Source organism: Ostrea edulis, chromosome 9 (genome assembly GCF_947568905.1).
Source record: "Ostrea edulis chromosome 9, xbOstEdul1.1, whole genome shotgun sequence".
Lineage (NCBI taxonomy): Eukaryota > Metazoa > Mollusca > Bivalvia > Ostreida > Ostreidae > Ostrea > Ostrea edulis.
This window is the reverse complement of record NC_079172.1, coordinates 51,602,322-51,627,149: the sequence shown is the minus strand read 5'-3', so window position 1 is coordinate 51,627,149 and position 24,828 is coordinate 51,602,322. Positions and strand designations below refer to the sequence as shown.

Here is a 24,828-nt window from a genome sequence, read left to right as displayed (position 1 = left end):
CTTAGAGTCACAATCAGATTTATCTACCTTTGACCAAAGTCTATACATATATAATTTATATATGTGCTTCAAACAACAAATCAGCGTCCCTTGCCACACGTGATCATAGTTTTTGAGGAAATAGTATGGACATGTCGATATCTTTTCGTCATGGATATCAACTAAAACTCGCCTTTTTTCATCTATATGTCAAAATGGTCAAAAAACCACTTGTTTCTGTAATAACCCATAGTTTGTAACGAAAGCGATATTCAGCAATATCATTTCTACAGTAATACGAGCATGTCACTTTCCTTTACCACTAACCCCGACTTCCGCAGTGCCAAAACATTGTCTAATCAATATTAATACATGTGTGCCCGTATGAATTGAACTTTTTTCTTCAAGACTGTACTATTAAACAAGTCAGTGACGTAGCTATAGGTTTGAAATATTTGTAAGCAGGGGGGTCTGGGGACATTTTTCGTAATATGTAATAAAAAATTAACGAAAATATTTGTAAGCACGTGCATACAGTGCTACTGTGTAGCTACACCACTGCTGAATTACATCAAACGATTAGATTACATTTCTCAGTTAAAAAATGGTACTAATTTTACAACAAGATGTTCCGCTCCCCGTCATATGAATTTAAGTGTTTATGCCCACAAGGGCTAAGCCCGTTTGGGCCCGAACTCTGTGATACCAGTTATGGTATCACAGAGTTCAGGTCCAAAACGGGCTTAGCCCCTGTGTCCCACTCGAGAATATTTCACTCATGAATATGGAGACGTCACAATTGCAGGTGAAGGGCTGCAAAATTTGGCCGAGATGTTCGGCGCTTACGGCCTTTGAGCAGGGAGGGATCTTTATCGGGGTCTCGATTTTTTTTTTGGTATCGTTCGAAGGACCGCCCCATTTAGTCGCCTCTTACGACAAGCAAGGGGTGCTGTGGACTTATTCTAACGGATCACCACGCACGGGACTGTGTGCCTTTGAGGTGAATATGAAATATATATATATATATATATATATATATATATATATATATATATATAAACATATACGGGTCCTGTGGGTGGCGGGTCAACATCTTCATATTTTACAAGTATACATATTTGTAACTGTATCGTTGTAAAAACAAAACCTTGATTAGATCGGATCCTCTTATGAAATAATTGATCAGGGCTGGACCCACTAACTGGAAAGAAAAAATGGATCTGCATATGGTATATTTGTTATAGATTCATGACTACATGTATGTATTTATAGTTAAATGTGATTTGGTATTTACTCTGTCTCAGTCTCGTGCACTTCAAAGTGTTAGAACTCTGTCATGATACACTCGGTGAATCCAAAAATTAAAACATGACAATTCAATGCTTCCATTACTTTGAGCATGTCATTCACACAATTCTTGACAATTAGAAAAGAAAAAAATCTATCCTTTCAACCAATAAAAAGTTATATCGATGTGTGAATGCAAAGTATATATATGCAGTACAATAGCATCTATATACAGTATTCCACGTGGGATTACAGAGGTTCCACTGTGTCCAGTGTAGACAGCGAGAGCTCTCTGTCACAGCGGCACACACGCGAGCGTTGTTTTTATTTTACCATAGAAGCATTGAGTACAAAGACAACGTTCTTTCACAGAAAGTTGTTCCTGGGAATTGAAGTCGACCAGCTTTAAAATGACTTTCGTGATCTCGCCACGGGTGGATGACAGTGTTTTAATCACGTGACTTTTATATCACCTTAGTGACATGTATACACTTGTTTTTTTTTTCTTTCATGGTCTTTAAATTTTTGGATATAGATAGTTTCAAAAATTGGAAAATCAATGACCCGTCCTATCGATAAATCATAACGTAAGGCTTTTGTACAGCGAACATTCGCCAGTTATTTAATCGCAGCGAGACTTTGGTGAACAAGAGCTCGAAAAGAAAACTTCTTAATTTAAGTTAATTGTGATAATTTTACGAAGATAATCAGTGATATGTTAGGATGGAATAACACATAACCATGGATGATACGTTGAGTGTCGGAGATATTATATGCCTATATTCGGCGGAAAGTTTCGGGTTTATTTTATCTACACAATCCAGGTGAGACACTCCTTTCGGAATATCCAGTATTTAATTTAATTTCACTTGGACGGGCGGTATTACACTCTGTAATGAGATATTGCGTAACCGTCTCGATTTTCTGCTACATGTAGCTTATCTGAGTAGAGATGACCAGTCATTGAATTATCTCAGGTGGACTTTGGAATGTATTTGGTCTTTGAAAATTTATATTTACGGCTATTTGACGATTACTTAACACATGCTAGTTTTATTTCACGAATCTGTGCATATAGTTCCTTGAGGTGAACTGCGGATCTATCTACACATTTATTTTGTTAATTAACAAATTGTCGAAGAGCTCAGTTGTAAATTGTACTTGTAAGGGTGGAATAAGGTCGCCGGTGACTTTAGGTAATATTAAGCTTATATAATCGGGTTATCCGAGATAAAGATTACTAGTAATTTATGAATTGTGCATAATGTAAATGTATGTAACACAATTATCTGAATCCGTAATCCGTCTATATCTATCTAGCTAGCTAGCTAGCGTGTGTACTATACATGTACTCAATGTGTACTAGCTTAACATGACTACAAATTAACTAACTTTGACACATATATATTCAATATGATGTAATTTTGCTTAAAATGAAAAGATGGTGATGATAATGATGATAGTAATGATGATGATCGTCACCATCATAATCGCGTGTCTTCCTAGATGAAACACATTGATTCGGGTTAGAAAACTAGTTTGTCAAATTATTAATAAATTATGTATAGCCCCTAACAAATTTACATGTCTAGGCGTCCTTGATAATATCTGTATCATATCCCCGAAATGTGCATAAAATAACTATAAATATAATCATGACTTCATTATTAATTAAGCAGGGGTCAGTTTTTCAAATCCCAACTGCGTCCCATGTTGTTTGACAGTGTAACTCTCTGTATAACTTGTCTCTGTACGGACAGATGAACTAGTTGCTCTTTAAAGCTGGGTTGAGTAAGGTTAGGGAAGGTGGTTACCATTGGTACACCGCGGGGACATTACACGTGCATACCGCGGGGACATTACACGTGTATACCTCGGGGACATTACACGTGTATACCGCGGGGACATTACACGTGTATACGGCCAGGGGCGTAGCCAGGGTACTTTTGATGTGGACGCCCGAGTAGGCAGGGGGTTGGGGGGCTGGTAAATTTCAAACGTACGCCAGGCTACGCGCCTGACGGCGGGGACATAACACGTTTTTGACATGTGATACAAATCAATCTCTTGTCATATTGTAACTTTTTATTTTACTGGATGTGTGTAAATACTATAATTACAATATGACAGCCTGTCACATTGTATACTGTGTCTCCTCCTACCCAACACACCCAATTAATACATACTTACAGCCTATAATATGTGTAAAATATCAAACTGATAGTGTGTAACTTACAGATTGTAGTTTTAGCATAGACGGAAATCCTTTCAGACCTTTTCAAGACACGACAGATCATTACAGAAATTGATTAGTAGAGTAGTAGGCCCCGTGCTGTATTGTCGGACTCCTTATATAGCGCTAGCACACTCCAATATCAATATGACGAAATGAGGACATCTTCAAATGAATGTTGTCTTTGATGGCTAGCTAATTATTTTCTTCTTTTTTTCTGTCTTTTTATTTATTTTATCGGAAGTACGCATTTCATCTCTCTGATCAAATGATGAACCGCTTAGTGTAAAGGAATTGTTTCTGGTCTGGTGCAAATATTTTATAGCAGAAATTGAGAGAGAGAGAGAGAGAGAGAGAGAGAGAGAGAGAGAGAGAGAGAGAATTCTAATTCATTCAGTTGATTATCTATCTATCTATCTATCTATTAGGCGCGTAACCAAAAAGAAAATGAAGTGTACGCAAAGTATGGGAAGGGGGTTGGGGGCCATCGTGAGATCCGAGAGGATCCAGTTCAAAATCCGGGGGCCAGGGGCGGATTCCTTGTAAGCTCCTGGGTTTTACCAATGAAATCACTCATTTTTGTGCAAAGAAACAGGGTTTCTTGTCAATTTCCAACCCCAACAGAATTCACAATTCGATTATTTTTCTAAAGTGTTTTATTATGCCAACTCACCGTGTGTTCTTGGAAAGGCTTTAATATATTCGTTTTACGAATTTTATTCGCTGTTTTCGACTGGTATATACGGTAAATTTTACTTAAAACAAAAATATCCTAATCCGTCTGCTACATGTGCATACTGAGCAGGCCAATGATGTGCATTTAATTAAGTGATATTAGACATGATGTTAATGATTTGAAATTCAAAAAGGACTTTTTGAATTTCAAATTGAATGGACATTAGATCTATCATGCTGATTAAACTATAAACTGGGATTATGTAATGCATTTATTTTTGAGGCACAAATATTTAAATTGCAAAGACCTTTCTCTCTCTTTCTCTCGCAAATGACGTGTACGCAGTTGAGTACTTTCATCAAGAGTATAGGCAGCTACGTGCCTGTATATAAATAATCAGACCCCCCCCCCACCTCTCATGAACTGCTTGTTTTTGCGTTTTCTTCGATGTTTCTAGGACAAAATTGATAATGTAGTACATACCTGAATGAATCTTTAAATAAATCAGTTTATTGAGAAATGTTTAAAATTTGTCTTTCTGGAAACGCGGGATTTACACACCAATGTAGGCCTATATCGTTTATGAAATTTCTTTGTCTAGATATTTTCATGTCTGTCAAAATATTTCATAATGTGAACTTTAACTACCGGTAGTAACTTAATAGTATTATCTCATTCTGCATGGTCAGAATTCAGGGGCGGATCCAGGAATTGCGGTTAGGGGGGGGGGGGCGCCACTTTATGAGGCAGTGGGTCCAGGGCGAAGCCCTCTCGTGGGGGTCCAGGGGGCTTTGCCCCCGGAAGCTCCTGGATTTCACAGATTTTATGGGGCTTATAATATTTCTCCTATTTAGTCAATTGTACTATTTTCTATCATTTTTTAAAGGTGAAATTAATAAAATGACCCTAATTTTAAGGGTTTTTTGAAAAAAAATTAAGTTCTCCCAATAAAGCAATTCAAGAAATCAAAAGATTTTGTAATTTATTTGTCCGGGAGTGGAAGAAATTATTGCTTCTTTTATCGTTTAGTACATTTTCCGAAACAAGATACCGCGATTTACCATAAATTTGAAAATTTTAGGGGTGGGGGGCGCCGACTGCGCCCCTCCCCTCTAAATCCGCCACTGGTATTCTATCATTTAAAACAGGCTAGATAAATGCAATAATTTTAGTATTAGTAGTAAACCGCCGAAGATTGTCTAGGTTCTGTAGCTTTACCTGTATGGTTTGTAACATATCATATAAATAACATATAGAAGCAGTTTCCATATCCAACATACAATGTTGCTACCTGTATAGAATCAGAAAGTTGATGTTTATATTTAGTGGCGGATCTAAAGTACGTGGTTACGGGGGTTGCATTACAACCTTCCTTTGTTTAAATATCTTAAAGAAATATGGTAATTTTTTGGCCATTTCAAGGTCTTCAAACCTCCCTTTTTGGGGGTGGAATGGGTACAAACTCGGGTCACACACCCTCCCTCTTTTTGAAATTTTTCTGGATCTGCCACTATCCACAGACGTAGATTCGCCCTCCCCCTTCTCATGGGATTTTTTTTTTTTTTTTTTTTTTTAATCAAATGGTGTATACTTTATTGACTCTCCAACAACTTCATAGATCTAATTTCTAGCTTGTGTATTTATTATGGTTATCAAACAAACGCTCGGCTGTTTCCGTAAAGTTGGTTGGAATCTACGAAAACAGCCGAGCGTTTTGTTGTCATCGACGTTTGGCGGCAGATTCGTTATACATGTGTAGGTACACTATTGTTCCATGTTGGTATTAACTAGAATATTTACATGTATTGTTTCAAGTTGACCTAGCCATAAGCCTTAGTTTTTACAGAGCAATGGTGTTTTATCAGTTTGAATATTAGGGCTACATGACCCTAGGCCTAGATCCAACTTTTTATGCTAAAAAATAATTGAATCCTCACTCTCAGCCGAGATTAGGAATAACTTTCTGAAATGTCTCAGGTAATTTAATCTTTAATCGTATTCGAAGCATGAGGAAGCGTTGCACTGCCTGTATTAACGCTCATGGAGGACATACGCGATACTGACGTGACATTTCGATATGTGTGACGTAATGTGACCCCTAGTATATGTTTGAAATGTTAATCGTTTAACAGTTCGAGTTTTAACTAAGATCTCTCTTTATAAATCCGTCCACAAGACTTGTTTTCATAACAATATACACTTATTTTTGTAATTTATACAATTTATTAAAATTGAATGAAACAAATTAAATGATTCTAAACTTTTTTTGAGTAGTATATTTGTGCACTGCATAACATTTGTGTACTGAAACTCAGTCCTGTATTGTACTTGTGATTTGAGTCATATAAGTGCAGTGTTAAGTCTGTTTGGGTCCTAATTTGGAATAATTAAATTGCAGACAATCCGAAAGTCACCAGACAAATCTGGTAAAATTTGCTTCAGTCAGGTTAAAATATTTCTGAATCAACTTTTTCCTATAAAGTTATATAAAACTTTCAAGAAAATCACAAAAATGTCTGGAAGTTTTCAAAAGTCTGAAATCCTATTATATATTATCTAGATGTTCATAATTCTCGTGTTTGATTGACGGGGTCGGGGATGTATTATCATTTCATTATCAGAAGTACTGGACAAAAGTCCTTAATATAATATATATTACATTTTTGAACGTGATGTATTTAAATTTACAGCTCTGTACACAATGAAGTGGCAGTTGGTTCTAGACAGGACAGAAAGCGACCGAATGTATCCGACCAGCATGGTAAGTAAGATACTACCAAATGTATCCGACCAGCACGGTAAGCAAGACACAGCCAAATGTATCTGACCAGCACGGTAAATAAGACACGCATTAGGATTATTGTCATTCAGTATTGTGTTCAATTCTAGAATGGTGCAAAGCATTACCTTACAGGCCATCAAACATACATGCTATACTGCATGTCTCACTTTCATAAAGGACTTACATAGTGAAAAAGTGAGCTCATCTGGCTCAATGAAATACAGTTATTTCACAGGGCTCAACACTGATGCTGGTCCTGTTGTGCAAGGCAGGTGAAAATACTACTGGAAAAGTTGATTGTAAACTCTAGTTTAAGTCTGGCCGACTACTTAAAATCATAGAAATGTGAAAGTGCAAAAGTTCACAAAGCATTTTGTTTGAAATGACTCTGATATATGGTGAAGTTGTTTAATTCCAGCCAAACTTTTTGACACCTTTTTTAAAGCCTGAAATACAATTGTTACACTTTGTTTCATGTAAATTTGTTGACTCTCATTGGTTGAGAAACATTTGATAAAAAATACTATTACCCTCCAAATGGTACAGCCACATCCTCCAGTGTGATAGAACATAGCAAGCTAACATCACTCGACAATGTGTGTTATTACCAAAAGAATGCTGACTATGTGGAATTCATGCATGTACTGTTCACCATTGAAAACATGTGACACTTCATTTAAAGTTTATAACATTTAGTGTGAATAATAACTTTTGTATGAGGGTATCATTAGAAATTATCACCCCTTGTAAAACCATTGTCAACTCAGCTTTGGCTGTTAAAGGTTGACAATGGGTTTTTTTTGGTTGACAACCCTCACTGGCATGCAGTATTTGTAAACTGGTTACCTGATAGCTTGAACTCCAAATGTACTAGTAGTGCTGGGTATTGCAACCCAAAAATCGTATTGCGATATATTGCAATATTAAATTTTGTATTGCAAACAATCTTTATGAAATAAAAGAAAAACAGTTATCTTCTGATATTTCTTTAATTCTACTTGAAATACTATAAATAAACATTGACAAATGAATAGCTGAATCAAAAATTGGTTCCAGTTAATAGATTTTTTGGACTATTTGTTCAGTTATTGCTGAAGCTCTTGGGCTCTTGCTAGAATATTTCAATTCAAATCCACCACTAATCATTGCGGCAAGTGAAATGTGACCTGGGGGAGTAGATGTTGATACAACCTGACACCATCCCATTTATTTTGGCTCGAATTGATGCTAACATTGCAGTGGTGCCTCCGCATGCAGATGGCTAACCGTTTTTGTTACAATAATCGCATGCACTGTATGATAGAGGTCCTTGTTTCCCCAATTCTCTATTCTGTATTCCTTATAGGAGTTCTGAGATTGATCATTTTTCTTTATCTTCACCTTTATATACAGCTATATCTGTGACAACTGTTTCGTTTTCTTTCTGTAGTTTGAAGTGATACATACTATTGGAGCCTTTGCTCTTTCATTCAGACATTCACAATCAGTTTAATTCGCCACCATTTTTAAACTTTAAATCAGGGGCAGGTAACTTATTTAAGAAATTAAAGAATATTAAACCCAATCCGGTATTTACTATAAAAAAAATATCGTGATACATATTGCCAACAACGGAATCAGGATTCACCGATTAACTGGTAATATCGCACAGCACTATTATTAACCATTGGAGTTTCAGTAATAAAGTGAAGGTGATGAGAAACTTGTCTAATTCGGACGAGGGCTGAAACAATACACCCCCTTCCTGATACGATGCATATTGCAATACTTATGCTATGATTCAATACTTTCAATATGATACAATTTACAGAAAAACCAATAATAACATTGAAAAAAAAATAATTACCAAGATTCAAAATCATAATTTTAAAAGCAAAATGTTTCCAAACTGACAAAAGGTAAGATACCTGTTGACTCTGTAATTTAAACCAATAAATTTAATTATCTTCGTCAACCTCAAGACAAACAACAGTTTGTATAGTCGACACTATTTTGTCCCTCTGACATGCAGGTAAAAACAATAAGTACAGGCCAAGCTTGATGTATTTTACTGAATCTGTTTGTAATAAACGTATCGAACCAAAAATCGAGGCAATGAATCGAACATTGAATCAAGCGTTTATATTGATTGAGAACAGTATCGATAAATCAGTGAATTGTTTCAGCCCTAATTCGGACATACTTGGTAATGGCAAAAGTCTTCAGATTATGTAATATCTTGAATACAAATTTTTTGTTGTAATAGAATTGAAGGTTTAGAGCAGAGCATGGTTTACACAAGATTTTGGATTGCACAGCATTTGGATTAGACAAGTTTCACTGTGCATAATGTTTTTATGTTTGTACACATTTTGAGTTAGTGCCAAATTTGAAAAATCAGTTGGAAAATCTTAAGAAAATTTCATTTATAAAAAGATGCCCCTTACCCTTTAGAGGTTTTACTTAATGACTCAGTTAAGGCCTGCAGGAGTAGCAGGCTGATTTCTGACAGTACTAGTGACTAACCTGTTTTACAAATTGTGTGGACAACAGCTTCCAAAGAGTCCTTGTCAACATGTAAGGGAAAAGGTGAAAATGCAGTTGACATGACAGGGATTCGAACCCGGGGTGTCTGAATCTTCAGCTGCTCTACCACTTGTGCTGGTCAACAGTGATGGAACTGGTTCGACTGTAATCTCGGTTGAGATTCGGCTCGGCTGAATATTTGGACTGACGCCTTTGGGAATCTCAACCGAGATTAGTCCGACTGATACACATGAATACTTCATAGTTTAGGTGTACTTGATTGTTCATACATGTAGCATTTAGGAGAGCGCTATGTGAAAAGTTTGAAATTTTTACTCTTTGTTAATTAACCAAGAAAGAAGAAAAAGTGAAGAAACTTGAAATTGCAATGAAAATAAATTTTGGCTTTATCTAAGATTGACTTGGGATTCTGGTTTTATGAGTCTCTTTTTCTCATGATTTAGGGAGGGGTAGTTGCCATATAGATGCATGGGGTCAATTCCTGACATACCTACCCTATTTGTTAAAAGTATGTAATAGGAACCACAAAAATTCAAATTTTTTTTGCCTCAATCAAGATAATTTTAACACAAATTCCATATTTAAATATAATCTTTTATGGAACAGAAAAGAGGAAATTTGGACAGATATTCTATTTAATAATTATTTAACTGTATGCATGATAAATTTTGCCCCTCATTCTATTTCTGGCCAATACAAGTAGTAATGTGTAGAATATTCATATAACTTTAAAATTAGAAATATTGCTGTAGGAAAATTTTAACACATCAAATTGTTTGTCACTTATAGCAATTTTTTCCCCAATATGTAGTACATACATAATTTAAAAAAACCCAATGAAATGAATATTTTATTCTTGTAAGCAGGCTTAGAGTGAGCCTTATTGTATCATAGCAGGCTTAGAGTGAACCTTATTGTATCATAGCAGGCTTAGAGTGAGCCTTATTGTATCATTGTAAAAAATGAAAATTATTTTGCATTGTTAAAAGATGTAGAGCAATTTCAAATTGAATCCTGTATTGAAAGTGCATTTATTTTTAATCAACACAATGTGTAGCTTATTTGAGTGAGATTGACAGTTTAAAAGTACAGTCGTAATATTGGGACTCATTTGGCATTGTTTTGTTAGTACAATGGAAAATGAATCCAATCTAATCTCACTTTTCCTAATGCTAAGTCATGTCCCTTTAAATCTTGCACATATTCAAAACATTTACGTATTATGATTGCTTTGGTTTTGATTTGCCATAGAAAAATGTTAATGGATGGCTAATTATTTCTGATGTGACACGTTTGGTATACTTTTTAATATAAAGCTATAGAACATTTTATTCCATAATTGATACTTGTCCCATGTCTGTTAATATCCTTCTATACATCTAGTAGATGGTTTTACAAGTATTGCTGCCAAAATGAAATTAAAATCCACGTACATATACTCATGTTTCAGATATTCTTCCCTTTCAATTTTGGAAACAAATACTAAAATGAACTCCACAAGGCAGACAATTTTGTTGCTACCTAAATGAAATTGTAATTCACATAAACTCTCACATTTCAAATATTTTTCCATTCCAATTTTAGAAACAAATAATAACTAAATTGAACTCACTATCTTAAAGCATGAGGAATAATTTGGAACAATTTAATGCAGGAAAATAAGCTTTTAGTGAAGTGCAGGGGATGAACAATTTTGATTCAACCATAATTTGTTATATCCATTTGAATTCATAATGTATGACTAGTTAAAACTACAAGGAACGAAGATGCTTCACTGTTAAGTGAGAATTCATTCTAAGCATGTTCTCTGTAACCATGGTTTACTGTATTACATCTAGGTCACCATCTTCTTTAATCTGACTTGATGTCAATTTTTCTCTCTAATTATTTTCTTATCTTATTTTTTTGCAGTGATTTCATTCAAGATAGAGGTAGCCAATCGGTACAAATTGAACAAAAGTTACAGGAAGTTACAGGCCAAACTAGCGGAGGAGCCGGAGAACATCCCCCTCAGGAATTCCGTGTCTAAAGCCAAGGTATTATAAAGAGTTTGTCTCATTATCAGGCTGTATATAAAGGGCAATACAATGCTGTACATTAAAAGGGAGAAGTCTTAGGGCAAACTGACAGAGAAAGAATAAAGATCAGTGTTCAAATGTGTTGTACTAAGGACAGAGGTCTTATTGCATGTAGCTGTTTTCCGATTTTCCAATTCCGATTTGCACCGTCATTTTCTTTTTACACTTTGAATCTAAGGTTTTGCTCTTACCATGAATTTCACAGTTTCATTGTTTATGGTTGTCAGTATAAACTGAGAAATGCAAATGACCTCTGAACTTAATATGAAAACTTATATTTACAGAAGAAATAAGATGAGTTACAAATTATAGATGTAAGACATAAATGTTTAAATTGAGATATGAAGGGGGGGGGGGGGGGGGGGGCATCTTATTGATAACATCAAATTTGATTTTGAAATAGCAAGCATACAGTGTGTGTAGCTTTTACATTAAAAACTGCAGGAAAACAGTTTACAATGAATGTCCCCCTGAGGAATATTCCAGTAAATATTGTTTGAATAATTAATGACCACTGTTGATATCCCTAACCTCCAAAACTGTTTATCAGTCATAAAATGAAATATTGCCTTACTCATGCAGAGGCACATAGAGCAGGCTATATGTCAAATCCCATGAGCAATCTTATCATTTAATTAGTTAGTATATCATGATATCTTGTGTGATGTTATGTTGTCAGACAAGTGTATGAATACTCAAACATATAATCAAGTTTGTGCTGAAGCTTAGAATTTTAGAATTACTGGCTTACAAATCAGAGAGAGAGAGAGAGAGAGAGAGAGAGAGAGAGAGAGAGAGCCAGAGATTGTAGTTTTAGGCCTTTGATTTTTTCCAAGTCCTTTCGTATATGAATATTAAGCCAGCTCTGTCCACAAAATACAGCCAAGTATAAGAAATCAATGATGGCTGTGTCAGTAGCAGCTTTCCTTGTGTGAAAACAAAGTTTGTGATTATAATGGGTGACTGCAATGCAGTCCAGCTTTAGAATATTTATTGAAAGATCATTTGATGTTACAGTAATATTATACATTCAATATTGATACCAATCAAATGACACATTAAAATCATTTGCCTTTTCAAAATCATTCTAAACATGACAGTGAAGCTAATAAGGTTAAAAGTACAGCTGTCTTGTCTGCCATCCACTAGGATTTAATTTCCAAGACTTTTTTACACACTGTCTCATCTGACTCAAATCTTATTTCCCAATTGGATGTTGGAGGAAACAATATTAACTGTATGTTAGAAAATTTGTAAGAAAGGAATTGCATTTATTGATTTGATATGATAATTGTATACAGTATCGTATTTTTTTTTCTGAGAACGTGGGGTTTTGACTTGTCTGTAGTTAGGTCATTGATTGTCCTGACTTTGAGATTAATTCTCCAGCATTGGCTATTGTATGTCTTACAGTTAATATACAATTATTGATCTTCTTAGTGAGGTCAATATGATGTATTGACATAAAAAAATGTCAATGATTCTTTTATTATATGATTGAATGGTTTTAAACATTGAAAACTGACTATTAGAGTATACAGAATGATGTCTGCCAATGAGAAACTTGATGAACAATACCTGAACGGTCATCTTTAGATCTGGCTGATGTCTGATATGTTACTATAATTTAACAATTTGTTTCTCCATTTTGTGATGAAAGTCACCCTTTCTTTACAATCATTGCAAGACTTATTAGTCAAAAGTGAGTGAAGATTAAGTATTCCATAAATGACCAAAAAATTAAATCATTGTCTCATGGGCATCTGGGTTAGAATACAATGCATGTCCTCTGTATCCTATGCTAGTCGTAATAGGCGACTAAATGGGGCGGTCCTTCAGATGAGATCACAAAAATCAAGGCCCCGTGTCACAGCAGGTGTGGCACGATAAAGATCTCTCCCTGCTCAAAGGCCGTAAGCACCAAGCATATAAGGCCTAAATTTTGCAGCCCTTCACCAGCAATGGTGACGTTACCATGTGAGTGAAATATTTTTGAGAGGGACGATATACAATCAATCAACAAATCACTCATTATGGAAAATCCCCATTTAATTTTGGTTCAGCAGTGGAAAATTCAATGGTTATATTCTCCCTGAAGACACATGCAGGTGATTATATTGTTCTATTTCTTCTAGCTAATCAGGAAGCTTGGAATCATGAAATCATATAATAGGGCTTTTTGGTAGAGCTTCATTATTTCTTCTGATTCTCACAGTTTCCATTATGACATTAATATTTTAGTTCACCTTAGTCTGAAGACAGCTACAGTTTGTGCAAAATAGTGTAGGTTTTGTTCATGCAGTCACAACCCATGGTTTATTGTGATGTCAGATAGAAGGGTCCCTAATTATTACTATATATTTACATTTCCTTCTAATCTTTTCTCTTAGAGGCAGTTAAGGTTTCATCCAATGATGGCTTGTAGGTTGTTTTTGCAAGTGTGCATATTGTGGCTGTTTATGGTATTTTCACAGTTTGGTATGTCACATCCACACAATATTTTATTTAAGGCTATATATTTGCAAATGTATACCTTTTGTATTAACAGTGCCTTAATTAACATTGTGAAGGTGTGTACATATATATGTTCAAAATTCCATCCGTGAACATTAAATTTATTTCACATGAATTTCTAATGGTTCAATATACTGAGTGATAAAGCATTTTAAACCATTTTTCTTAAACCACTACAAAATAAAGTATCTACAGATCACTAACATGTGATCACTATATATTTTACCTGGTTATAAATGATACCTGACAGAGTTCATCTTTGTATTCAGATCCTGTTGTAAGTGTCGACTCTGTAGATAATCAAATATTCTCAAGTATCCTTTGTGGGGTCCGAGTGTCTTGTTTGATCTAGATTGCTGAAATGGTTAATACGACCACATGAAGACACCCTCAACAGGACATGACAAAAGTTAATACATTTTTGCACAGCACATCTCTCAGCAAGGACAGTTACATTGTACTTAATCTATAATTCTAGTTCTTTCATGAACGTCCTCTTCATATGTAATTACAAATTTGTCAAGCTACAGGTGTTCACATATTTATATAATGGGAAATATTTTATATTGAAAGATATAATATACATTGTAACAGTACTTATTTTTAAAAAACCTAATTTATCATTCTGTTTTTGATGGAAATGACATTTTATTAAATTGTCATTTGGCATTCTGTTTTTAAATTCAATTTCTTTATGAAAACAACTTTTAGACTAGATCAATGTGTTTCTCATGCCAGATCAAGCACAATTAATATCAATTTATTTATTAAATCATGCTTGAAAACGACAGCAAGATGTAAAGTGTTCTGAAATGAAGATCTCAATCATTCTGCTTGTTTACCTTGCTGTTGTTGAGGGTCTTTATCAGCAGCAGTGGGGCATATGACCTTGACATTAAAGTTAATATAGTCAGCTTTCATGAAAATGGCAAATATGTATATAGGGGTAGAAAGGAAGCAGAATATTTTTATTTTGTGTAAATATGGTTTGTAATGTATTCTAGTCTAGTATAAGGATTTGAGAATGAAAACTAGCCTGGTAATTTCTAATTGAAAGAAAAATATTTTTTTTAATGATACATTATGTGTTAATTATTTCAATATTTTTGAAGATGTTATATCATTTCAATTTGATTACATGTGTTGCATTTAATATATATCTTTTATAGAATTATAAGAGAGTATTAATTAATTATCAAATGAAAATTGTGAAGTTACAGTATTAAAAGGACTTTATAATGCCTTGAGACATTGATAGTGGTAAAAATTAGTACACTTTGATGAAGACCATGGTATTTCTAATTGAATCATTTCGTGAGGTTGCACTTCAATATTAAGATACCCACATTACAGTTCATACTGGTAGATAAGGAGTTATCTGATATGACAGTTTAACACGATTTGGCACATTGCTGAATGATCCGACCTTGTCCTTTAAATTTCAGCCAATTTAAAGTTCTGTGTTGATTCAGTGTATTATCCAACTGTCTGTTTGTTTTCAAAGATTAAACAGTTTCCAAAATAAATAAGGGATATATGTTAGCAGACTATTTAACCAATTGAATGTTCTGGAAAAATATAATAATTTTACAGTCTAATTCATTTCAGGTATCCCCAGTGGTCTAATATAAGTATATACAGCTGTTTTTAAGTCTGGCTCGATCAAATTGCTCCCGGATAATTAAACTTCTATGAGTTTAAAGATCATTTACTTCTGCAGAATTTTTTTATGCTTTTAGAACTATGTAAATTTTACATATATAAAGATTCAATATTTGTTGTTTTTTGAAAGATTTTGAATTTGTAAGAAAAATTGTGTTTCTTGGGAAATTAATAATAAGATTAGCTGTGCTGAATTCACTTTAGTTGTCATTGTCTTTTAAACATAAAAGAACTTTTTTTTTTACATGTTAGAGTAATCACCAAAAACTTGACATTCACTCCTGACTTCCGTCTTACAGATTTTTTAATTTGCTGTTGATCCCTAACTGTACAAACACCTCACCATGATGGATTTAGATGGGGTGGTGTAGGGGGTTTAGTTAGCTGCAATAATGTAGCCCTATCCAATTTTTTTTTATTCTGACGTTTTCGGGATAGGGCTCCATAGGATCTCCGTAATGGTGCAAAATAATTTTATGAATAACCGATAATGAACTCTGTGTATTAGTCCCAAATGTTGTTTACACCAAAAGGAGTACCAACTTTGTGCTCGGGCATGTCTAATAAAGGTGTTTTTCATTAAATATAATGTACAGCATGCAACATTCTTCGTCTGCTCTGCCATGCTTGTTATCGCGAGATCTCATAGGTGGATCTAATGAAAAGCCTAAACATTGACAATCAGCGCGAAAATATAGTTACTCGAGCCACTTCGACAAAGAAAGGAAAATCATATTGTTGCAGAAAGAATTTACACTCTGCTGTTCGGTTTTTAACTTGATATTAAATTCAAACCTTTTCAATACCGACGAAATAGCTTTCGCCTCCATACTTGTCCATTGATGTAAATACTACCTTATATGGCATATGCAAATGACTTGACAACCGGAAGTTGAAACTTCAATACATCAAACATGGCGCACAAATATGAATCGAGAAATTGGAATTTATCGAAATTGTTGAAAACGGTAGAATAGAGCCTCACAAATCTAAAGTTGCAGGTTGTAAATTTATATATTGACTAAGAAACATAGAATATCATTTTATTTACGTAAAGAAAGTCAGGAAATGTTTAGAATGAGCGCAAATGTTGCGGGAGGGAATCACTCCCGCATTTGCACCATTACGGAGATCCTAAGGAGTTGTAGCCCTCTCCCTAAAAAAAAAAAAATCAGAGAGGGCTACATTATTGCAGCTAGGGTTTAGTATGCCCCCCCCCTTGACCTTTAGTTGCCAGATCATAGAGTTGAGTTAAGAATCCATGCCTCAGAAGGAAAAGTACTGGTTGTAGTTGGGAAATTGATTACAGATAGATAAAACTCTTTGTCCTTTTAAAATTAATAATTTGCATTTAAATGTTGATGGCGTTTTTACCGTCAGTTAATCCCTAGAACACTCAAGTTATATATGTATATATCCCCCATCCCCCTTTGGCTCCGTCTCTTCAAGTGCACAAGTTCTGCAAATACTTCTCTGATCCAATTGCCATTATGTGAATATGAATTTCAATCAAGATGCTGTTAAATTTGTCTGGATCTTTATCTAATTAAGACCCATTATGTATCATATTTTGCAAGGTATTAATTGACTTTTAATATTCTTTGTATTGGTTTACAAATCCAAATTTTGTTGAGAGAGCTATTGGTGTCGCCACAGTTTGTTATATATTGTACCCCACTTAATCAAATGTCACAATGTCACAGTGTTCTTGTATCAGGGGAGGCCATCGTTATGCCTTTTGACTCTATTATTGACAGGTTTTTTAATTAAGAAATCAGATATGTAAGCAATTGGGATCTGATCCAAGACATTAATTAGGTCACTGAATGCTTGCTACATATTTTACCTTGTTTAACAGAAAAATCTGTGATGCAAATCATGATCAAGAGAAGTATTATCTCTGGCAAAAATGTGTGTATTAGCAGAGTAAAGGGGCCAATGGCCTATAGGCTTTTGGCATAGGAAACGACTATTCGAACCAGTATATTTTAAGTATTATGTAGCTGAGATCACAAAAATTTTCTTCATTTAAAAGTGGTTCAGTCTTAAGAAGTACAATTTTCCAAGCTTGGATTTCTCAAAACAGTTTTGAGTTTTCTTTTATTTGAGCATTCAAAACTTGAATAAAATCTCAGACTAAAGTCAAAATTTCAACTTAAGTTTTTTTGAGAAACGAGGCCTGAACTATGAATACTGGGAGAGTCTAATAATATTGTAAGGCTCAAGTCTGAAACAAATGATGAAAAGTTACTTGTCAAAGAGAAAATTGATTTTTTTTCTTAACTTGCATTTATTTAAAAACATTGCCTATATCTATAAAAGTACAAAAAAGTTACATGTATATTACAATTTCAGGTATAAAATTTTAGTAAAATAAATTTAAAAAAAACATGTTTATAATAACCTTTTGTAGAACATTTCTGAGTGCAATTTTCTGGATAAGGTGGCTTGAATTTCATAATATAAAAATGTGTGGGTTATTGCATATGCACAAGAATTTTAAAATAGATAAAAATGTTCCCTCCTTACTTTTTCACTTAAAACTTCTCTAATTCATGACTGAGCTTCAGACCTTCATCTTATTAATGTCTTTAAAGTAAACAGACCTTCGTTGACTGTTATTCATACCAAGTGTCACGAAATTATGAGGTATAAAGCAATTTAGTATATATTTAATTATATTCAAGAGATACATATTAGAAACATCATGAGGAAATTGCAGAGACGATCTATCATGTCATTCTAATGCTATTAAAGATATACAAGGTTTGATTTCTTTTCAGTGAATTTGGTCAATGTTGATTTATACATATATCTTGTTTTTCAATTTTATTACAGCTTGCTGCAGAAGCAGAAAATGATGACAACATTTTGGAACAGAAGAGACAGCAAGGCAAGAAAGTTCTGTATGGACAGGTCATACAGGTAAGCAAGGCAAGAAAGTTCTGTATGGACAGGTAAGCAAGGCAAGAAAGTTCTGTATGGACAGGTAAGCAAGGCAAGAAAGTTCTGTATGTACAGTTGATACAGGTAAGGAGTAATTAATGATATAGGTTCTACTGTCAGTGTCACTAAATTGTGTGTGTGTGTAATTTATTCAGGTACATGTATTAGCTAGTATGTACATGTAATAATAGGAAACAGTAGATATCCGGAATGACATTGTCAGTAAGTTGGGGTCAAGTGACAAGCTAAGTTAAATGTTAATGTACTACCAAATTGAAAACTTATTTTGTGTGTGTGTGGCTGTAAAAATAATAAGAATTTCCTGATGACTAATCAATTGAAAAGACCGGAGGGCAATTTATTGTTTCCAAATTCCCATATTGAAGATGATTGTATAAGCTGGAGAAGCCCAGAAATTGATTTCACGTTGTGTGGCCCCAAGTAGTATTAACTTGAGTGGTTCAAAATGTTGGACAGATCGACGTTTTGTTCTTTAATGGGTTTTCCTCACCAGACATCCATTCTCTCTGGAGTGCAAATCTTGGGGGAGTGACAGACTGTTGAATTTCCTCCGAGAATGAATAAATAAATTTCTATATGTAAAGTACTTTGTCATCAACGCAAAAGGATGGCTCAATCTGACTTGACTCTCATCAGTCTTGTATGCCGAAGTCTTGGTCTGTGTTTATCCTTGACATCAAACCTCTGGATTAGTGCTTTCTCTTTTTAAAATTCTACATGTGGAGTAGATAAAAACCAAAAGGCCTGTAAAATACGGTGTTTAAAAAAAATCACTAAATCCAGAGCCGTATTATTTGACATTGGTAACCGTTAAGCTAACTGAGAATGAAATCTGGGACAAGGCATGATTGCAGTGAATTTCAAACCATATTTTGTCTTTGACAAAAATAATGCTTTACTTGAATTGTTGCTCTGTGAAATCTTGATTTGTAAATCCTTAAATGTTTCATTTTCATTGCATATCTGCGTAACATAGCATAGTATCTTATTGTTGTTCATCTTTTCATGTATATATATAGCCTAGTGTATAAATAGAACAATGATTTTAATTAACTAAGGTCGCGAGGTTATGCAATGAAGATTGCCGACTGGCTAATAATATTTCTTGACTTCCGAGGAAGTAAGTGGGGCTAATCCGGTGATTAACAGAAATTAGAAATTGATAAATCAAATCGATATACATGTAGAGCAAAAATTCTCCGCATGACTATAATATATAGTTTTGCTTACTGCATGATGCCATCATCGAAGAAAATTTTATTCTTTGAAATTGTTTAGCATCAAAGTTTTTAACACTCTATACTAAGTTTTAATTGTCAGAGCTTTTGCTGAACATAATGGAAAACTGATTGAAATTATTTTGGCTGATTATATAATATTTAAAGAATTCTAAATGATAAAATTTGCAATTTAACCTAGTTAAGAGAAGAATCATTTGGGTTTTAATTTACTGGTTGATTAGTTTGAGACATATATAATCTTTGATATTTTCATTAGCAGCAAAGACATTAAACTCAATGTATTGCATTCATTGTAGGACGTTTTGTATACACACTTATTAGTTTTTTTAACTACTTCAATTTACCGTATTTATTTAATGGATTAAAGGTTTTGGGTGTCACATGTTAACAAACTTTCTGTCCTAAGGCTCAAGATCTGCAGTATGTACTTTGTACGGGCCAAGACAAACACTGACCCACTGTCCAAGTTTTCATTTTCAATTCTTTGAAGTCAATGATATGTTTGAGTTACCTCATGTGATCACTTGATATTATGGCCATGCACTGTGTTTATATTATTATTCCAATATTTTTGCCTTTCAAATATCATTACCTTGTGAATGTGATGCAGTTGTGAACATGCGTGTATGACTCCTAGTACATCTGATTTTTAAACAGCTGGGTATTATGACAGAAATGAAAGTAGAATGTAATTATAAGAAATGAAAATACATGAGGGTATATGAACTGCAGCGCTTCACACTAGAGTTAACAAGCATCATGAAGTAAGCTAGCGTGAAGCATCGACATTCATACACTCGTAACTGCAGCGCTTCACACTGGAGTTAACAAGCATCATGAAGTAAGCTAGCGTGAAGCATCGACATTCATACACTCGTGTATTTTCAAAAAAAATAAATTTATTTTTTAAGTAAGCAGTAGAATGTTATTATTACTTGTTCAAGTCAAACCGGCACTGTCCAAGTTTGTTTTTCAAATCAGAGTAAGACGAGAGAGAAAAAAAAACTACTTGTCAGCTAATCAAAAAATCACCCCAAAATAAAATGAGTATCTGAAAATATCTTCTGTTACCAATTTCAAATTGTACCTTGATTTTATGATTTGACATTTGTGTAATTATAGTTCAGAATTAACTAAATAGTGGATCTCCATGTAAAGTGACAAGTGTGTTCATTAGCATATTATATCTGGGACCATTAATTTGTCATTTGATTGCCTTCAGCTTCTGCCAATGTTATTGCCCATACACTAAAGTGTCTTGACTGACTCAATTAGTGTGAATTGTACCAAAAATAAAAAGGAAAGGGAGATATAAGCATTTGTACACTCTCAATTCTGGAAAGAAAAGTGTAATTACGTAATCGGAGATTTGTGAAATTGTGAGCATATAGTTTTTTGTCTGTCCACAAAAACGTTTAACCTTGACCATAACTTTTGAATGGATGGAGATAAGCACTTTCATATTGCATCTGTGTATTTCTTCTGACAAGACCTTTCTATTAGTACTGAAATTTTTGACCACTTGACATTGGAGTTTGACCTACTGTTGTCAAATTCTAACCTTAAGACCTTTTGTATCAATTATTTATTATTTGTATCAATTATAGACTGCTCATATAAAAATTCTAGATTTATAGTCATATCAAATAACTTATAGTCATAACAAATAACTTTTAACGGGTAGTAATAGCAAGGGCTTTGATATTTCCCATGTGTATTCCTAATATGACAACCTTTCATTGGGTATACTAAAATTTTATGGCATATCACGCTGTTTCACAAACACATCTTGTTTTATGATACTGCAAAATTAGACTAATATAAACTTGACTTACTTGACTGCACATATAAAAATTCTACATTTATTGTCATTTTTTAAAAGCATAAACAAGTATTAAACTATAAAAGCAAATATAACTCCCTGCAGATTTGAACTCGCAATATATAAATCTGTATAGTCCTGCATTCAGAGCCTGATATAAAAACCCATTATAGAGCTGTATATACCTAGTATATTCCATCAGGATAAACAAAAATTGATTCAGATACAGGAATCCTCCATATTACATGTAATGTTAATGTGAACTTTTACACCTCAATGTATTGACTTACAACTGAACCAAAAGTCTCAGATGATGGTAATTATATCACTTCTGGAAACTCTTCATTGTTTCCTGATGATGAGTATTAAATAACTCTTATCATGGTTGCAGGTCAATACTAAAATATCAGATGATGAGAAAATAAAACTGTCTTCGAATTAGAACATGTGGATAGAATTAAGAGAGGCTTTGTTTTATTGAGCTTTAATGACTATTTAGCTTCACCAGCCATGTTTATATTGTAAGCACCAGCCAGGGCGGATTGAATTTAAATGTTTACATAATGTACATATACAAGTATACACGTTATGTGGATATCCTTTCTTCATCACACTTGGGCTAACTCATACAATAAACATAATGGCTTAATTGATTCTTTAAGTGTTATCTTTAGAAAATTAGCTTATCTTGAAATTTAAAAGCAATATGGCATAGTACACATCATTTTCAAGTTGTCAGTTTGTTTTCCTCCATGGAAACTTGATCATGAAACTTCGCATTTAAGTTGAATGTAAAAAAAATGGTTAATTAGTACTTCAATAGTGGTACCCTCCAAATGTAAATGTAAGGACTTTGGGGGGAAAAAGTTGAAAAAAGCCTCTGAAAACATTCAGGTTGTTGTTGCTGTGAGTTTGATGAACTCAGCAATGAACTAATAAACATGCAGTTTAAACTACAGAAACCACCTGTCCAGCATTTTATCGTTTTGGAGTTTGGAAACTTTGTGACTGTGAAACTTCATAATTTGATTTTTTCTTCATTGTTATTATTTGTTTTTTCTATAAAATGTGTCATAATCTTTAAGCTTTGCAATATGCATCGTAACACGTAATGGGCATATCGTTTCAGCCCAACTATAGACAATAAGGTCAGCGAACAAAGATTTTTTTTCCCCCAAGACTGAAGGACATTTTCAGTAGACAATTTTTATCTGATTTCTGATTTTCCAAAAAAAAAGGTTTTTAAAAAATCGCTACAAGCAAAAAAGGAAATACCAAAACGAGATATTTCGTCATTCTGCTTTGGAAGTTAAGTTCATTTATTTTCAAAATGAAATACATCTGCGGAGCAATTGATATTGTACTTATAGGCCCCTAATTATTGAACGTTTTTTATGACGAGATTAGACATGTACTATTCATTTCTTTGATATCTATAAAATAGTATTAAATGTTTATATTAGGAATTTGTATACATAAAGAAATTAGTAAATTTTGTATGGATAAAATATCTTTATATGTTTACAAAATTGTATTACCCAACTCTCTTCTCACTGAAGCTCGTTTTTGTTGTCATCTAGCTGATATATGAACGTAAGAGTGACTGAGATTGAAAATTGTCATTTATTTTAATTAACAAATGATGAGAGAAATTTAATCTTTTACAGAAGAGTTGGGGGGGGGGGGGGATCAGCTAATACAATTCTACATCAGAGTACCTGCAAAGCTAAATGACTCAAAATCTGTGATTTCTTCAAAGAAGACAAAATAACAAAAATAATACTACCTTTAAAAATCAAAAAGCATCAAAACAAACCATAAAATATCTTTTTAACACTGGAGACGTATTGATGACTGAGCAAATTAAGTAGCGTTTGTAAATGAGGAGTTCCCCTACAGTGGAAAAATTTTCTGCCCCGATATTGAATCGGTGTATTGTTTGTTGAAAAGAGGACACTTGAAGAAATATTTCAAGGAGTTTTTCTCATTTGAATTTTATGTCTCTTTATGTTAAATTTTTAGTAATAAAACAAGGTATGTCTATTTATTGATAATATATAATATAGGGAAGTATAATCGACATTCACTGATAGAGTTACCACAACTTCTATACAGTGATCAGAACACGAACAAAGGGAGAGAGAAATTAAAGTGAATAGGTTTTGTGATTAAAATGATTTCATGACGAAGGATGCATGAAAAATGTGTATTTTATATGTATATTTACACAACTATGTCATGATATTCCTGCTTCAGATGTTTTGCTTCATATAAGAGGAATTAAAGATATAATTCGCAGAATCGTTAACCAGGATATTGTTTGCATAGGTGACAAAGGTGATTGTGCCTAGCATTCAGATTACATCAATAGATATTGTTGTATAAATACAATCATATTTCATATGCAATCAACACAAATACTTTATATTCAGTTGCACTGAAAGAAATCTCAATTTCCATGTATAGTCTTTGCTAGAACTTTGAGTAATTTATAAATTAACCATCTCTGATTCTTTCGGGTATTAATTAGTTAATCAAGTGCTATACTTTGTTCACATCAAATGTTGAATACGATTGGAGGCTTTGATTGTGTTTATCCCCATACAAGATATCACGTCATGACGTGCTATGATTTTGTTGTGCTCTTAAGCTTGACTCATTTTAGAGCAGCGCAATATAATTTTGATGTCGTAATTGAGAAATGCGAAGCATTAAAACAATATTCTGTGAGTTTATATTATTATACTGCAACTACAAATCATATGCCGTATCAGTCTCGTCATTTGATAAAACTGAGTAGTACGATATTTCAAAATTCACAATCTGATTATATTATACACATATATTTCTTTGGAAATGATGTATTAAATCTTTTGTAAACTGTTATATTTGGAGAGAGAGATATATAAATACAACTAGAAGAGATGAACCTGTAGTGTCTCAGCTTGCAGGCATACAGGAGAGTTGATCTTCATTGTATTTATAATGACAAGATTCCTTTTAATGATTTTTTTTAGCTGGTCTTTTAGCAATGGAGCTTACAAATACTGAATAATTGACA

General features: G+C 33.7%; 1 protein-coding gene across 12 annotated transcripts in view; it reads left to right on the top strand.

Moving 5' to 3' along the window:
- Positions 1-1,503: 1,503 nt before the first annotated feature.
- LOC125658011 (inositol 1,4,5-trisphosphate receptor type 2-like) overlaps positions 1,504-24,828 on the top strand; it is a 122,730-nt gene continuing 99,405 nt past the window's right edge. For all 12 annotated transcript variants that reach the window (XM_048889036.2, XM_048889034.2, XM_048889027.2 and 9 more), the window contains exons 1-4: positions 1,504-2,090; positions 6,866-6,936; positions 11,395-11,519; positions 18,576-18,662. In XM_048889036.2, the coding sequence (XP_048744993.2) occupies positions 2,008-2,090; positions 6,866-6,936; positions 11,395-11,519; positions 18,576-18,662 (366 nt within the window). In that variant the 5' untranslated portion in view covers positions 1,504-2,007. The remainder of the gene's footprint in view (positions 2,091-6,865; positions 6,937-11,394; positions 11,520-18,575; positions 18,663-24,828) is intronic.